The sequence below is a fragment of the Geotrypetes seraphini genome, chromosome 4 (genome assembly GCF_902459505.1).
Source record: "Geotrypetes seraphini chromosome 4, aGeoSer1.1, whole genome shotgun sequence".
In the NCBI taxonomy this organism is placed as follows: Eukaryota; Metazoa; Chordata; class Amphibia; order Gymnophiona; family Dermophiidae; genus Geotrypetes; species Geotrypetes seraphini.
In genome coordinates this window covers 198685878-198703777 of record NC_047087.1, presented here as the reverse complement: position 1 = coordinate 198703777, position 17900 = coordinate 198685878, and the positions used below count along the sequence as shown (strand labels likewise).

Sequence of the window (17900 nt, the reverse complement as noted above, 5' to 3'; positions counted from 1 at the left end):
CCAGGCCTTCCAGACGTGGCTGGAACTCGTCCAGAAGAAGAGAGGATGCTTTGTGGAGGCGGGGCTTGGGGTAGAACAGGGTGGGAATGGAGGCAGAACTGGACGGGGCAGGGTGGAATGGGGCAGGGTCGTGTGTCTGGGGTATCCTGGAGAAAAATATGTAAGCTAACTAGTAGACAAAAGCATTAATACCTCCTAAATGGAAAAATTAATCTGTCAGAAATTTAAAAAAGAAAAAGACCTATTTTATAGCCATGGTAAAAATTGGCCTTATGCATGGGAATATTCTGTGTTAGGACACACAAAGCCTATTTTATATCACGCCTCAAAGTTCATTTAAAAAAACAGTGATTTGCAAACAACCGATTTGGGGGGTAAAGCAACCAACAAAGGAAACCCACAATGGGCCAATATTCAATAAAAGAGGGGGGGGACCTACGTAAGAACATAAAAATAGCCATACTGGGTCAGACCAATGGTCCATCTAGCCCATCAAAGTCCCTCCTTGAAGGCCGCAATCCAGTCGGGTTTTCAGGATTTCCCCAATGAATATGCATGAGATCTATGTGCATGCACTGCTTTCAATATATATTCATTGGGGAAAACCTGATTGGATTTCGGCCCTCAAGGAGGGACTTTGAGATCCCTGATCTAGCCCAATATTCTATTTCCAACAGTGGCCAGGCTAGGTCACAAGTACTTGGCAGAAACCCAAATAGTAGCAACATTCCATGCTACCAATCCAAGGGCAAGTACTGGCTTCCCCCATGTCTGTCCCAATAGCAGACTATGGACTTTTCCTTCAGGAATTTGTCGAAACCATTTTAAAATTCAGCCATGAGTTTAATTAATCACTAAGCATATTCATTGAGTGAAAAATATGTACTCCTATTTGTTTTAAAAGTATCTCCAGGTAACTTCATTAGGCGTCCCCTAGTCTTTGTACTTTTTGAATGAGTAAAAAAAATCAATTCACTTTTACCTCTTCTAAACCACTCAAGATTTTGTAGATCTCGATCTTAGCCCCCCTCAGCCATCTCTTTTCCAAGCTGACAAGCCCTAATCTCTTTAGCCTTTCCTCATATGAGAGGCATTCCATCTCCTTTATCATTTTGGTCACTCTTCTTTGAACCGTTTCCACTTCTGCTATAATAAGATACTGGGTTTCATGGACCTTCAGTCTGAACCAGTATGGCAATGCTAGTGTTCTTATGTTCTTTGACTGTGAAGTTTGCATAAGATTATGTTGTATTTCTGTAACGTCTGTAAATTTTCCATTTTAAACAGATAGTGCGTATTTGAAATGATTGAACCGGGTTAAAAAGGCTCCTTGCCTGATTAAATAGTACTGGCCACCGCAGCACAATCTGGTTAAACAGCAGTTCTGCTGTATAACAGAGTACCCACACTTTGGTAGCAGCAGAGAGTGGTCAGTGGGGAAGGGGTGGGGAAGGGCAGTAACAAGCAACGAAAATCGCAGAAATGGTAAACAAGAACCAGAAAGCAAAGATGGCACTTTTGAGCCAGAACCTGGAAATAGCCAGTGAAACAGCTGATTCTTTCTCCTACAAACGAACCGAGCTTTGGAATAACTTGCCACTCTCACTAAGAAGTTTAGGCCCCTTCTTATCTTTCAGGAAGGCTCTGAAGACAGTCCTGTTTGCCAGACATTTTGGAAATGAATTATTCTACTTTTTCCAAATTAGATTTATTTTGTTCTGTTCTCTTGTATTTACTCTATTCTTAATGTTAACCGAGTCAAGCTCCAAATTGATTGATGACCCGGTGTACAAAACTAAGTTTTAGTTTAGTTTAGATGTGGTTGTGAAGAGCAAGTTGCATTCGATCAGTAACTCGCTGAGCTTTTCTTGACACAGGCTAAAGAGGCACCGTAGCATTGGCAGATCCTTCTCTTTGGGCGAGGTTTAGTGCTGGCTTTGGCTCACAACAAAAACAGAAGAAAGACGAGAAGGAAGCCACAGTGCAGAAGCAGTAGTAATCCCATCCGGTGGTGTAGTTTCCAAGTTTCCAAGTTTATTAAGTATTTGATTAATCGCTTATTCCAAATTCTAAGCGATGTACAAAATATTAAAATATTAAATTACAGTTATCAAAGGGAAACAAACTATATAAATGTGACTGATACGACAAATGAGATACAGAAGGAATGGGAAGGGAAGGAAATACAAATTTAAAAATAGTAAAGAAGACAAGTAAGGAAAAAACAATAGGGAAGAGGAGAGCAGTGCGTATCAGAGAGTTTAAAAGCCAGGGCACAATTGAAGCGCCTGATCTAATCCAAATTTCAGGGTTGTAGACCAAATTTAATTTTATTAGTTGTCGAATGCATCTTTAAAAAGAAAGCATTTTAGCGAATCTATCCAAATTAAGTTCTTCTTGCAAGGGGGGGGCCCGCCTCGAGCGCCATCTTGGGGTACCGGCACCTATACTCCTCTCTGCCCTCCATGCTCCTTCCCTTCCCCCACCCCTCCCCCCCTGCCGCACACTTATACCCCTTCCCTTCCCCCATACCTCTTTAATTTTCCCGGTGCGAGCAGATCACAAACTTACTGCCCGCGTTGTTGTCAGCTCTCTCTCTCTGACGTCACTTCTGGGTCCTGCGCACCAAGAAGTGATGTCAGAGGGATTGCCAGCACCAACGCAGACAGCAAATTCATCAAGCTGTTTGCGCTGGGAAAATTAAAGAGAAACGAGGAAGGGAAAGGGCATGCGTGCACGCAGCAGAGGGGGCAACTCCCTGGGCGCCACTCACCCTCGCTATACCACTGATCCCATCCCTAGCTTTTAGTTCCATCATATTAAAACATGGATGTGCTAAACAGCAGCAGCAGTTCCATCTCCTATCCCATGGCAGTCATACTGAACTGGGGTTATCTCCCACAAGTGGCAAAGCCCTGTATATACGAGGGGTATTCAATAATTTATCTACCTCTGTGGGAAAGAAAATACTTTTTTTAAAAAATTTTGTTTTATTTTTCAATACAGTCCCCCTGATAGCTCCATACACTTCATCCACTTTTCCTGCAATGACTTTAACCCCTTTGAAAAGAATTCTTCTGTTTGACCTTCAAAACAGGTCGCCACAGCTTCCTTGCCATCTTCATCACTTGAAAACTGCTGTCCATGAAGAGATTTCTTCCAAACTTAGAACAGGAAATAATCTGAAGAAGACAGGTCAAGGTGGATGGTTCAGCTGCTGAAACCCACATTCTCGGATGGCAGCCTGTGATTGTTGTGACGTGCACCAGTGCATTGTCGTGAAGAAGCAGCACGCCTGCTGTGAGCTTGCCTCGTCTTTTCTCCTTGATTGACTCCCACAAAGTGATCGTTGTGTTGGCATAACTCGCCCCGGTTATGGCTGTCTTGAGTGGCCTGAACTTTAGAAGCAAAAAATCCTTCATCATCCCAGAAGACAGTTGCCATGACTTTGCCTGCAGATTTTTCTGTCTTGAGCAAAAAAAGATTTAGATGTCATTGTTGGTGAGATGTTGAAACCCTCCACTGTGTGCAGAAGCAGCAGCGAAGAAAGCAAATAGATTATTAGAAAAGCAACGGAGAACAAAACTGAGAATAAACAATAATATAATGTCTTTGTATCACTCCATGATTCAACCACACCTTGAATTTTGTGTGTAATTCTGGTCACCGCATCTCAAAACAGATATAGCAGAATAGGTACAGAGAAGGGCAACAAAAATGATAAAGGGGATTGAATGATTTCCTTATGAGGAAAGGCTAGGGCTGTTCAGCTTGGAGAAGAGATGGCTAAGAGAGATATGATATAGTTCTATAAAATACTGACTGGAGTAGAACGGGTGGACATGAATTGCTTGTTCACTCTTTCCAAAAATACAAGGATCAGGGAGGCATGCAATGAAGCTACTAAATAGTCAATTTAAAACAAATCAGAGAAAATATTTCTTCACTCAACATGTAAACAGCTTTCATCTCAATTGTAATTTAAGTGGTATATAAAGATTTTTTTTAATAAACATAATTAAAATCTGGAATTTATTGCCAGAGAATGTGGTAAATGCAGTTAGCTTAGCAAGGTTTAAAAATGGTTTGGATAATTTGCTAAAAGAAAAGTCCATAAGCTATTGTTAAGATGGGCTTGTTTATTTTTAGGGTGAAGAATATAAAATCTGTTTTACTTAGGATTTTACCAGGTACTTGGACCTGGATTAGCTACTGTTGGGAACAGGATACTGGGCTTGATGGACCTTCAGCCTGTCCCAGTATGGCAATTCTTATGTTCAGAGGCAATCTAATTGGCCTGGAGATGTGACTTAAAATATTTGAATCTGTATATCTGTGCCTGTATGATTGTGAGAGAGTTCTCCAACTATCTCCAAAAGTTATCTTTCCTGTTGTACTGACACCATCTAAATCAGTATTTCTCAACTCGGTCCTGGAGCACCCCCTTGCCAGTCAGGTTTTCAGGCTATCCACGATAAATATGCATGAAAGAAATTTGCATATAATGGAGGCAGTGTATGCAAATCAAGTTTATGCATATTCATTGTGGATATCCTGAAAACCTGACTGGCAAGGGGATACTCCAGGACTGAGTTGAGAAACACTGATCTAAATGATTTTGTATGCATAGAAATATATATCTATTTATATATAGTTCTCTGAGAACAGGCAGGCATTATATTCTCACATGTGGGTGATTTAATCCACAGAACCCAATATGGATATTGCCAAATGCACTGACACTGTCAGAGCCTACACTGTGCACATGCAGATGCATTCCCGCCCATCATTGGCACATTGGACCAACAGTTCTAAGTTTTCCATGGAGCCAAGAAGCTGTGTCTTCGGTCTCTCCTCAAAGTCTTTTTTGTGCCTTCCTGATACTATTTTATTGTTGTTTTTTTTGGTTTTTTATTTTAATTTTTTTTTTAAATAATTCTTCATTTTTTTTGTTGTTTTCAGTATTTTGTTTGCTTTGAGACCCTTTTTTGACCCAGGGAGCATTGACATTCTTTAGTATACAATTCACTTGAGCTCCCCGGGCCATCACACCTTTTGACTTCACATCAGCCTTTGTGGGGAAGGAGGAACTGCTATGATAGGAGAGACACTGCCTGAACTGAGAAATGCGGCTGGGATTGGAAGATGAGTCCTGCCTGCCAAAAAGGAGGAGGATGGTATCTTCATTGTAGATTTACTGTAGTGGTGGAACTATTAGCACAATATTAGATAGATTTTGAGTCTGCTGGGACGAGGACGAGAGGGCACTCTCTAAAGTTAAAAGGGGATAGATTCCATACAAACGTAAGGAAGTTCTTCTTCACCCAGAGAGTGGTGGGGAGCTGGAATGCTCTTCCAGAGTCTGTTATAGGGGAAAACACCCTCCAGAGATTCAAGACAAGATTGGACAAGTTCTTGCTGAACCAGAACGAACGCAGGTAGGGCTGGTCTCAGTTAGGGCACAGGTCTTTGACCTGGGGGCCGCCACGTGAGCGGACTGCTGGGCACAATGGACCGCTGGTCTGACCCAGCAGCGACAATTCTTATGTTCTTAATACCTGAATAAATCCATGTAAACCGTTCTAAGCTCTCCTGGGAGAACAGTATAGAAAATTGAGTGAATGACTGAATAAGTCCTGAACATCAGGACATTTGTTGTGAACTCAGCATATGCAAAAGAGGTCACTGAACACTTGACAAATTCAGTGTGATAAACTTTTTGGTTTGACATCGAACATGGCAAGAGCTTCGGTACCTGCACCCAACCTGTATTGGCATCAGTGTCAACACCACCTGTACCGACACTGCATAGAGATCGTCTAACATTAGGCTCTCTGCAGGGACGAGACTCGATGTCTTCTATGTCCATACCTTAGGCATCAGGGGATACTTCATTTAAGAAAGCTAAGAAGCATAAACATTCTTCCCCCTTCTAGGTTTGGCACAGCGTCTTCCCAGACATTTATCTCTTTGATATATAGTAAGCATTGATTCATTGTGGATCACTCTCCATTGCTGTAGATCATGTCTTCTCCCAGGCATGCCTCAACATCGAGGATTCCCACACCCAGACAACCAGCAGCACAGATTGCTTCTATATCGATATTTCTTTTGGTGCAGATTCTGACTCTCCAGGAGGAGATCTGGGCTATGATCAAACAGGAGCTGTTGGAGCTGCTATAGGTACAGTCTACACAGGCTTTAAAGGTGTCCATGCTTGCCTCAGTTCAGCTTGAGGATTCATTGAGGTATCAATTGAGGAGTAGGTCACACACTCCTGTTCGACTTTGAAAATGGGTTTGGCATAGATCCATTTGATGCATGTGGCAGTGACAGAGCAGTTATCTCCTGAGTCAGAGCATCAACTCCTGCATTGATGCTCATTGACACATACTCAGTGCTCCTCTTAATTCACACTCCATGATTCACCTAGAAGAGAGTATTTTGAGGAGTCTGATTCAAATAGATCCAACCACTCAGATAAGAATCTGCCAGACTTGTCTGCAGAAGAATCTATTGCATCCCTTCTGATCCTTCTCCATCTCTGAGGCAAAAGTCTCTGCCAGAGAGCATATCTTTTACTGTCAGTCCAGGTAGCTCCTAAAAAGATTGACACAATTTATAGAATACAAAAGTGTCCAAGTTGTGAGAGAACGCAACTTCAACATCGAAAATCAACATCTTTGCTGGCTGTTGTTTCCACTGAGAAGCTAAGTACTTCCTGTTGGCTCTTTTACTTTGCTGGTTTTGGACGTTTGCATTTGACCCCCCGGATAAGGGGCAGAGACTATTGCTGTTAATGGTGGAATGAGGGTGTGTTTTTTTGATTTATTATCTTTTTTCACACCGAGCACTGTTGGGGTGCACTTTATTATAAATTATACACAGTGTAAAAGCCCGGGGATGTTTCACAGTTAACACCCTGTTGGGTGTAAGCCAGTGACAGCCTTTTCCGCTGGATTTTCCAGTGTGTGGCTGTGTGACTGAGGGCTTTCCTGTGTTTATCACTCATTCATTAGGAGTAGTTATATCCACCAGTTTCGCTCTAGTCTCTCCCCCCTATCTGGTTCCAGTTCTTGGGGTCTGGGAGGTTTACTTTTTTGAGGTTTACTTTTCAGCCTCCTTAGTATTTTTCGGGTTCTTGTGATTTTCTATACGGACTATTATTACAACAGATCAGTGGGTGCTTTGAGTCATCAGTCAGGGCTATACCCTATGCTTGCTCAGAAAAACCTCCAAACCACCCACCAAAAGGGTCTCCTTTCAACTCTCTACAGAAGACCTTCCTTCACCAATAATTATTGGCCCTTCTCCAGCAGAATGCTATAGAACCTGTTACTCTATAGGAGAGAAACTAGGGGTTCTACTTTAATTATTTCCAAAAAAGACTGGAGGCCTTATATCCATTTTAGATCTCTGAGGCCTAAACAAATACTTGATGAAGGAAAAATTTAGAATGGTCTCTCTAGGAACCCTTCTACCCATACTAGACTGGCTATATGTTTAGATCTAAAAGATGCATACACTCACATTTTCATCCTGCCTGTACACAGGAAATACTTACACTTCCACATAGGATCTCATCAGTTCCAGTACAAGGTCTTGCTGTTTGGTCTGACCTCTTTTCCTCATGTCTTCACAAAGTGCCTAGTAGTAGTGGCGACAGCCCTTCATTCATGGGGATTTCATGTATTTCCCTATTTGGGTGACTAGTTGATCAAGGCCTCATCATCGTAGACAGTTGAGACTGCCATAACATCAACAGCCCTCAGCTATCAAAAGTCACATCTACAGCCATCTCAAACCTTAAGTTCACAGAAGCACTTTTGATCATCATTCAAAGTTGAGCTTTTTTACCCAAGCAGAGGGTCAACAATCTCATTCACCTGTATCAATCTCCACCCTCAAGTGCACTTCCACATGCCAGATGTAATGCCTTCTCGGTTACATGGCATCAATACTTCACATGACTCCATTCACACGTCTTTACCTCAGGATCCCACAGTGGACTTTACAAACCCGATGGTACTAAGCCATGAGATCCTTGTCTGCTCCAACATGTGAACTCAGATCTACAATATTCTCTCTAATGGTGGATGGTGCCACATAATCTTACTCAAGGTCTGCCTTTCCAGTCGCCTCAGCATCAAAAACCTCTCACCACAGATGTTTCTATGATGGGCTGGGGGCTCATCTGGATGATCTAAACACTCAGAGAGTATGGTCTCTTCACGAACAAAACCTGCACATCAATCTTCAAGAACAGGGAATGTTCTCAAGATGTTCCAGGATCATCTACTTCAGCAGCTGGTACAGACAACCAGATTGCCTTGTTTTACCTGAACAAACAAGAGGGAACAGGATTTCACACCCTTTGTATGGAAGCAATCAACATTTGGACTTGGCCAACTACTCATGTAATACTTATCAGAGCGGTTTACTTAGCAAGGAAGCAGATTATTCTGGCAGACAAATTGAGCAGACTTCTTCAACATCTGATCTCTCATTAGGGAACACAGGACATAGGGCTAGATTCACTAAGCAAACTGATTGGTTTGCAACCCCTTTGCGACCCGATTTTCCTCCAACCCGATTCACTAACCTCGTGGCCGATCATCCTCCGATCCGCACATGCAAATGAGAGGAAACAGCATGCAAAGTAGGCAGGCAGTGATTCACTAAACCAAAACTGGAACACCAACTGGGCTGGCCGATCAAGAAACAAGCGACTACTGGGGACCAGTTGCTCACGTCCTTTCCGACTGCATCTCCTGCTGTCTGTCCCAATTCTCCTGCTCTCTGCTTCGACTCTGCCACAATTCTCCAGCTCTCTTGCCGCCCTGCTTTCTTCTGCCCTGACTCTCTGCCGTAATTCTCCTGCTGCCCTGCTCTGCCCCAAATCTCCTGCTTTCTGTCCCTACTCTCGGCTGCAATTCTCCTGCTCTCTTGCTGCCCTGCCCCGCCCCGATTCTCCCCAACCATCCTGCCCTTCTCCACAGTGCAAGCCCATGGTTTTAACCCATGGATTTAAAGTGGGTTAAAACCATGGGCTCACGAAAAAGTAGGGCTCACAAAATAAGTGCAGTCGGTTTGGGGCAAGATTCCAATTGCCCTCATTTGCATGAGGGTGCTTTGTGAATCATCCCCTGGCCATGGATTGGATCAGATCACTCATGGATCAGATCAGATCCATGGCCTTAGTGAATCTAGCCCATAGACCTCTTCGCTTTCCCTCAAAACAGCAAACTTCACAGTTCTGTTACAGAATCTTTGCCCTGCGTGCACACAGTGTGGGCACTGCCTAAAGATTTAAAGTTACAGTACACTTGGAAGTGCCTGTACAGGGTTTCGTTGCTGCCATCACCCACATTTATGCCTGCCATGCTTAGAGAACACCTGCTATAGGTAAGTATTTTCATTAAATATAGGTACATAGTCACGTGGCATGCATCTTGCATTTGCTATTTAAATAAATATTTTTAAATCATCCATTGTACTTAGGAGGTAATTTTATAGCTGGGTGCCTCTATTTATGCCACCAGATTCAATTATAGAATACAAGTATAACCCAGTATAGGCACATAGAGTTGGTGTAAGTGTGGGTGCTTAGATGCAGCAAGGATGTGTGTAACTTACAGTATCCTCTAATGGGCCTTTTTACTAAAGCTTAGTGCATGCTAATGGTCATTAGCATGCGCTAAGTGCCATGTGACCAATAGGTATAAAATAGGGTGTGTGCTAAGCTTTAGTAAAAAGGCCTCTAAATTGACCGTGTAAATGGGAGGCATGTCTGTGTCTTGCCCATACTCCTTTACTGTATATGCCACCTTGCAAATACCCACTATGTCCACAACACAGGGATTTACAGAATAGCACTTACAAGAATTATTGACATTCATGTACATAAAATTTATAAAAGTGCCCTTTATATGTCTAAAGAATGCTTAGGGATTAATAGTTGCACCCTTTTCACCCTGCTCATAGTGAATGGGGGCTGGTCCTCCTGGACAGAATGGTCTCCTTGCAACAACCGCTGTGGCCGTGGCTGGCAAAAGCGGACCAGGACCTGCACCAACCCAGCTCCCCTCAATGGTGGTGCTTTCTGTGATGGACAGCCATTCGAAAAACTGGCTTGCACCACTGTCTGCCCAGGTAAATGCGATGTAAAACCAAACAAGCAGGCTGGTTTGCATACATTGAAGACTTAGTGCATGCAAGTTGATTTCATCTGTATTCCTTGTGGGTAGCTCAGAAATTTAACTGGCTGTGGGCCCTTAGGATAGGTTTGGGAAGCCCTGTCTTAGGGGACTATATGAAGGAAACCCAAGTTAAAAATAACATTCTGATATCTCCTTCTGAGCTTCTCCAAATGTACCATGTAGAAATTCCTCCACTGAAAATCATCCCATACATTGTAGGTCCTGTTCCAATATCCAGACCATAAAAAGAATTTGGAAGCCCTGCTTTAGGATATCTTCAGACTGAAAATCTCCAAGCACTCTGGGACTTCTAGTTGTCTATTTTCCATTGATGAAGCAAGGTGACAAATCCCAGAATAGGAGCCCCCAAAAAACAGAAATGGCTCAGCATGTTCCTAGTGAACAGAAGATGTATTTGAAGGGAAGGGTTGTTCCATTGTTGCCTCTGATTAATAAAGCATGAAGTCGAAGCCAAATCCATAGGTGAGGGAATGGAGTAGCCTATTTCTAGTGACCCAGGATAAAGAAGATAGAGCTATAATTGTTAAATAGCTGTGAAGGGGGATCTGAGACCAGAAAAAGGTTTCCTGTTGTTCAGCATTCTTCACTTTTCCATCAATCACTTCCCTTGTGTGTGCGTGTGTTTCTTTTCTTGTCTTTTTTTCCATGAATCGCTGTGGTACAGTAGATGGAGGCTGGACAGAGTGGAGCAAGTGGTCTGCCTGCAGCACAGATTGCACCCACTGGCGAAGTCGAGAATGCAACTTGCCCATGCCGAAGAATGGGGGTAAAGATTGCAGTGGCGTTTTGCTAGACTCCAAGAACTGCACGGACGGGCTCTGTATGCAAAGTGAGTTAATTCCAGGGATCCATTCCACTCATTTACTAGATGTCACCTCCCCCTCAGTTTTGGCATAGCTCGTAGAACTGATGTCCTCTCATTTGCATAAAATTACCTATGATTTAGTGCATTGAAGTTGGTCATTCAATAGGGAACTAAGCACCAGTAGCACAAACTGAGGCAGCATGGGGAGCTTGGGGTAAACTTTTTCAGAGCTCAGGTTCATAATTCCAGAGAATCTCCTTCCTGCTGAGGCAGTGGGCACTTTTGCTATTGGGAAGAGTGTGAGGTTCAGAGATATACCTTGGGAGCAGCAATAAGCTGGAGATTGACTCAAAATAAGATCTAAAACAGAAGAGAATACATTGGTTTCTTGTTGGCTAGGTTAATGCTACAGGGAACATTAAGTTCAGGGTTTTGTTTTGTTTTTTTAATCTATTAACGGCGGACAAAAGGAGATTAGTTTCTTAAACTAACTAAACTAAACTAAACCTTAAGTTTATATACCGCATCATCTCCACGGAAGTAGAGCTTGGCACGGTTTACAAGAACTTAAAAATGAGAAAGGGTAGGAAAAGGTTTACATAAGTTTATAAATCGAGTGGAAAAGTAAGGGAAAAGAAATTATATGTTAGAGAAGAGCCAGGTTTTTAGTTTCTTACCTTGATAATATATTTTCCAGTAGATAAGAATGGTATGCTGAACCATAGGGTTATCCATCTGTGCTTGCAAGCATACTGCAGATGTTAATCACAGCTTTTCAACTCCTCCTCCTTCTCCACGGTCTCTGCTGCCCTCTTCAGTTTGTACCAAAGCTCTAGGGTAGGATAGATGAGCTTTTTTGTAGCACTGAGGATATGAAAGCAGCATCCTCCTGTGCTGCTATATCCACCCTGTAGAATTTGGTGAAGGTATGAAGGGAGGACCAGGTTGCTGATCTACAAATCTCCTCAGAATGAATTACCCGTGCTTCTGCCCATGAGGAGACCACTCCTCTTCTCGAATGTGCCTTCATTGAGATAAGTGGTTGTTTGCCACAATCGATGTATGCAGAGGATATGGCTGTATGAATCCATGTAGAGATGGTTGCCTTGGAAGCAGGTCTGCCTCATCTTGCCTGATTGGTTAACCCCCCAAAAATGACCTGAGAGATGAAACTCATTAATCACCTCTAGGTAACATAATAGAACTCTCCTGACTTCCAAAACCTTTAAGGCCTTGTCTGTCTTCTTGGACCCTGTAGGGTGAAATGCTCCATGGTGCGACCTCATCTGGAGTATTGCGTTCAGTTCTGGTCTCCTTATCTCAAGAAAGATATAGTAGCACTAGAAAAGGTTCAAAGAAGAGCGATCAAAATTATAAAGGGGATGGAACTCCTTTCATATAAGGAAAGACTAAAACGGTTAGGGCTTTTCAGCTTGGAAAACAGACAGCTAAGGGGAGATATGATTAAAGTCTACAAAATCCTGAGTGGAGTAGAACGGGTACAAGTGGATCGATTTTTCACTCCATCAAAAATTACAAAGACTAGGGGAATACTCAATGAAGTTACAGGGAAATAGTTGTAAAACCAATAGGAGGAAAAAAATTTTTATGCAGTGCCAGAGGTTGTGGTAAGAGCGGATAGTGTAGCTGGTTTTAAGAAAGGTTTGGACAAGTTCCTGGAGGAAAAGTCCATATTCTGTTATTGAGACAGACATGGGGGAACCCACTGCTTGCCCTGGATTGGTAGCATGGAATATTGCTGCTCCTTGAGTTTTGGCCAGGTACTAGTGACCTGGATTGGCCACCGTGAGAACGGGCTACTTGGCTTAATGGACCATTGGTCTGACCCGGTAAGGCTATTTTTATGTTCTTATTACATGAAACACTGAAATGACCTTTGGCAGGAAAGGGGGAACCATACACAAGGTTATTCCCGCTTCCTTGATTCTGAGGAACAGCTCTCTGCATGACAGTGCCTGCAATTCTGAGACTCTTTTGGCAGATGTAATTGCCACCAAGTAAACTGCTTTGACTGATAGATCCATGAGGGAGGCTTGCTGTAAAGGCTCATATGGAGCTTTGCTGAGACCTTCTAAGACTATAGTAAGATTCCAGGATGGAAATGAGTCTTGAATCAGCGGTCTTAGTCTCAGGGCACCCTTCAAGAACCTGACTAAGTCTGGATGGGCTGCTAGCGAAACGCTCTTCTCTCTGCCCCAGAAGCAGGAGAGCCCCACTATTTGAACCTTAAGGGACACCACTGCCAGTTCTTTGTCAAGGTCTTCTTGGAAGAACATAAGGACTGATGAGATAGAGGCATTGCCTAGTTCTAACTTTTCTCTGCTTCACCAGCGCTGAAACATCTCCCATGCCTTAGCATAAACTGAAATCATAGTTGACTTTTTGGCTTTATGGAGAGTAGAAATGGCTACTTCTGAGTAGCCTTTTTGGACTAGCACTAAAGCGTTGTGAATCTTTTAGGGTAATCACCCTCTGTGAGAGCAAGTCTGGATGCACCTGGAGTCTGAGACTTTGCTCCTTTTGTAGCTGTGCAAGATCCATGGGTGCCTGGGCCAATCTGGTGCTTCAAGAACTATCATTCCTGGGTGATTTGCTTTGCTTTTTGAAAGATCACCTAGCCTATCATGGGTTGGAGTGAACACATACAGTAGCCATGGTTGAACCAGGTTCTTCTAGTCCTGCACTTCCGGGTTCACACCTTTGGCTGAAGAACTGAGTTGCTTTTTTGTTCTTTGCAATCGCTATAAGGTTGAATGTTGGATGACCCCATTGTCTCACAATGGCCTGGAATGTTTTCAGGGACAACGACCACTCTCCCGGGTATAATGTCTGTCTTGCCTGCAAAATAAAGAACCGAAGAAGACAGTAGGGACTGTGGAGAAGGAGTAGGAGGAGTTGAAAAGCTATGACTGACATCTTCTGCAGTATGCTCGTGAGCACATATGTTTTTCTGAATTTCATTCTCCCATTTATCATCAGTGACCAAACCTGGACAATCTCAAAACAATTGATGCCTGTAAAAAACATTTTCCTACTTCATTAAGCCATTTCCCTCAATGTGGCTGAAGGTCCGTTAATTGTGGGCATGATTAGGTTAGCAGAGGAAAAGTATCTGCAAAGCAGGCATTTTCTAAAATTTAGAATGCACTTTTCAAAACAAAAGTCTATCAGCAGAAGCAAGTGACCACCTGAACCTTTTTCCAGTACCAAGTTTCAGAGTTAACATGTATGTGTCTTTTCACTCTGGCAATTAGTTGCAGGCTCCATGGGTACAAAGCAGGAGTGGTGTGAGTCCCAGTGTTGACAATTTACAAACTACTCCAATGCATGTTTTAAGCAATTCGAACCTTGCAATTGATCAAGTGTGGGCCTGGGTTCAGAGCCAGCCTTGAGAAGAGGCAACAGGGATGGCTGCATAGATCCCTGCGCTTAACTGAGTCAGCTTTTGAGCTGGTGGCTAACTAAAAGTTAAAGCTTCTTTTCTCTTTCTATCTCCATCTTCATCTGCTTCTCTCCCTCTTCCCCTTGGTAACCACACTTCTCAACACTGATGCTCTATACCAGTATCTCTCAAACTTTTATAGCTCTGGGACACTAAATAGAACAAATGTTTTCTCATGGTACATTATAATTGAAATTACAGTTGACTCCATTTAAGTGCATGCCTCTTGGACCGGGTCTCCACGTGCGCTTAAACGGAGTATGCGCTTAATAGGAGTGGGGGGAGGGGAGGGGAGACTGTAGCTAAGCCAACTCAGTTTAAATATGACACGTGGGTTGCTGAAGCCTAAAGTACGGGAAAGCTATGCCCTACAGCTTAAATGGAAGTGGAGCACTCACTTTCCCAGCTGTCCCAGCATTTAAGCTGCTGTTTGAAACCTAGCCATTCCCAGTCAGACTGTGATTGCATTTAACCGGAGTGAACGTAACATAAAAGAATAGAGGTTGGACCTCTGACATCAGTGCGCATAAACAGATTGTGTGCTTATCTGAATTGCAAATATCCGGAGTTTGCGTCCATTCACTTTAATGAAAAAAAAAAATGGGACCATTGCGGTAGGGTGTGGATAACAGAAGTGTGAGCTTAACCGACGTGCACTTAGGTGGATTCGACTGTATAAAATTGCAAACCCCCCAAAAAAAATTAAATTTGAGAGTTATTTAGTTAAAGTTCTTTAAGCTATGTATAGATAATTGTAACAAGGGTGAAACTAAAGCAGATTGCTAATCAATGTGATGGATGTGCTTGTTTTTGAGTGCAAATTAACTCAAAACACAGCTTGATAGTCGACAAGCACAAACGTATTTCATCAACCACCATCTGCAGTTCCCTTTTTTTCAATTTAGGGCTCCTTTTACTAAGCTGCGATAGCGTTTTTAGCGTGTGCTTAGCACGTGCTGAATTGCTGCACGCGCTAGACCTTAATGCCACCATTGAGCTGGCGTTAGTTTTAGCTGCGTTCCGTGGGTTTAGTGCACGCTAAAATCCCGCGTGCACTAAAAGCGCTATCACAGCTTAGTAAAAGGAGCACTTAATTTCTGTCAGAGCTGAAAATCCAAGTTCACAAAGATAAGAAGATCCAAACGGAAACAAAGCCTTGATTGCTTTGTTGCTCAAGTTAGGATAGCAACTGCATAAAACCTAAAAATAAAATTGCTAGCCGTTAGTTTTCAAGGACCAATGACGTCAAAGAATGATACTTGTCTGGGTGTTTGTATCCTAACGCACACAAACGCGCTCATAACGTTGACAGGCTCTTGCATACGTAAAGTAAAATTCTGGAATCTCTCGTGGCACATCCAGAATTTCTTCGGGGCACACCGTTTGAGAGACACTGCTTTATACTCTTCCCACTACACCACCAGGAAGCTTTTACATCTCTTCTTCTCACTCATTGGTTTAATGCTTTTCAGAGGGATAGCCATTTTATTGACTCTTCAGTTTCACTTCCTCACACATGAGTGGATGCTACAGTAGTGCCATATTTTCCAAGCATGAGCCAGCCAGAACCCAGGAGACAATCATATTCACCTTCTATATAAATAAATAAATCCCTGGCACCTCATTTGAAATCTTAAGTTCTGGGGGGGAGGGGGGGGCACTGAACTGGTCCACACAGGATTTCACAGCCCAGTGTTGGTCTGTTCTAATAATTAAGTGGATGGACAACATGCACTAATTACTCCGGGTGGAATTCTGCCTAATAAAATTGAAAATTCTGTGCAAATGTTATGAAAATTCTACACACAATTTTCAAAATTCTGCAAAGTTTATTTGTAGTGTTTTTGTGTAGAATTCCCACGTTCTAAGGCCTGAAATTCCTTCCTTTCTCAGCCTCACAGAAGGATGACATGGCAGAGGAAAGGTTCTGGTAGATCCAGCAGCACAGTGGTCCCCAACCCTGTCCTGGAGGACCACTAGCCAGTCAGATTTTCAGGATAGCCCTAATGAATATTCATAAAAGAGATTTGCATGTAATGAAGATGATAGGCGTGCAGATCTGCTCCTTGCATATTCATTAGGGCTATCCTGAAAACTTGACTGGCTAGTTAGTGGTCCTCCAGGACAGGGTTGAGGACAGTCTGTTCTCAGCCTGTTCACAGCGCTGCCTCTCCTGGCCAGCCCCTGCTGCTGCTTTGGGAGGGCTTGCGGATAGGTGAGATGCCAGATCCACTTGGGTGCAGGGGCAGTCGGAGAGAAGCCAGACCTGCATGGATGGGGGTGGGGGGGGTTGTCAGGTTAGGAGCAAGAAGAAGAGCAGAAGACCTCCACCTGGCAGGAGTGTGGCACATGACCCGGGCTGCAGGTGACAGAAAGTCTGTACAGAATTCTGCAGAGCATGTGTAGAATTTTGCATGGATGTAGAATTCCATGCTGTGCAATTGTGCAGAATTCTGCCAGGAGTAACTAATTTCCATGTTAACTGCTTGATAAAAAAATAATGTGAACTGTGTGTTACAGTTAAAGTGGCAGATAATGTAGAATAGTTAATGCCATCTCAATGCAGCCAATACATAGTTTGGCAATTAACTTTTGGTAACTGCACAATTTTATGTTTAAATGATTTTTATTATTCCAGCAGTAAGAAGCAAATACAAACAGTAGTACCATTCAGGAAATAACATTTTCAACAATATAATCAGTTCCCCTCCCCTCCCCCATCCCCTCCCCTCCCCTCCCCAAGAATCCATGGCCAGTCCAACAGCTGAGAGTGGGAATAAAATCTTAAAGATTCAAAAGTCTACTGCGAGCACGCGGTGTGAGGTCCTGCCAGAAGTGCTCCCACACCTGACAAAATTTGCGACCCGGGCCAAGAGTCAAGTCTCCCACCATGCGTCTCTACAGTGTTGTGTGCACTATCATTAGGGATCTCCATTGTGCATATGCAGCTCTAGTTAAAGGGAGCCAAAGTGAAAATGTTCATACTAAAAAAATAACTTTATTGTAGCTATTAGACATATTCTTTGCTCTAAATGCTAAAATGTACTGTATACTTATGCACTTAGGGCTCCTTTTACAAAGGTGCGCTAGCGTTTTTAACGCATGCACCGGATTAGCACGCGCTATAGTGCGCGCTAGCCGAAAATCTACCGCCTGCTCAAAAGGACGCGGTAGCGGCTAGCGCACACGGCAATTTAGCATGCGCTATTCCGTGCGTTAAGGCCCTAGTGCGCCTTTGTAAAAGGAGCCCTTAGTTATTTTTCCCTTCCCCTGTAGATCAAAAGTTTGTCACCCTTAGTTCTCACAAGTGATGCCCTCAGATTTGCATAAAATTACCCATCCTATACACTAATTCTCTATATGAGGGACCGCTGAAAAGTTATTCCACACTTTTCTTGACACTTTTTGTTTC

At 43.0% G+C, this 17900-nt stretch overlaps 1 protein-coding gene across 5 annotated transcripts in view; it reads left to right on the top strand.

The window, feature by feature from the left end:
* UNC5B (unc-5 netrin receptor B) overlaps positions 1–17900 on the top strand; it is a 387265-nt gene that overhangs the window by 315914 nt on the left and 53451 nt on the right. For 4 of the 5 annotated variants that reach the window (XM_033941793.1, XM_033941790.1, XM_033941791.1 and 1 more), the window contains exons 6-7: positions 9985–10152; positions 10885–11049. In XM_033941793.1, coding sequence (XP_033797684.1) covers positions 9985–10152; positions 10885–11049 — 333 coding nt within the window. The remainder of the gene's footprint in view (positions 1–9984; positions 10153–10884; positions 11050–17900) is intronic. The other variant, XM_033941792.1, reaches the window with a different exon arrangement.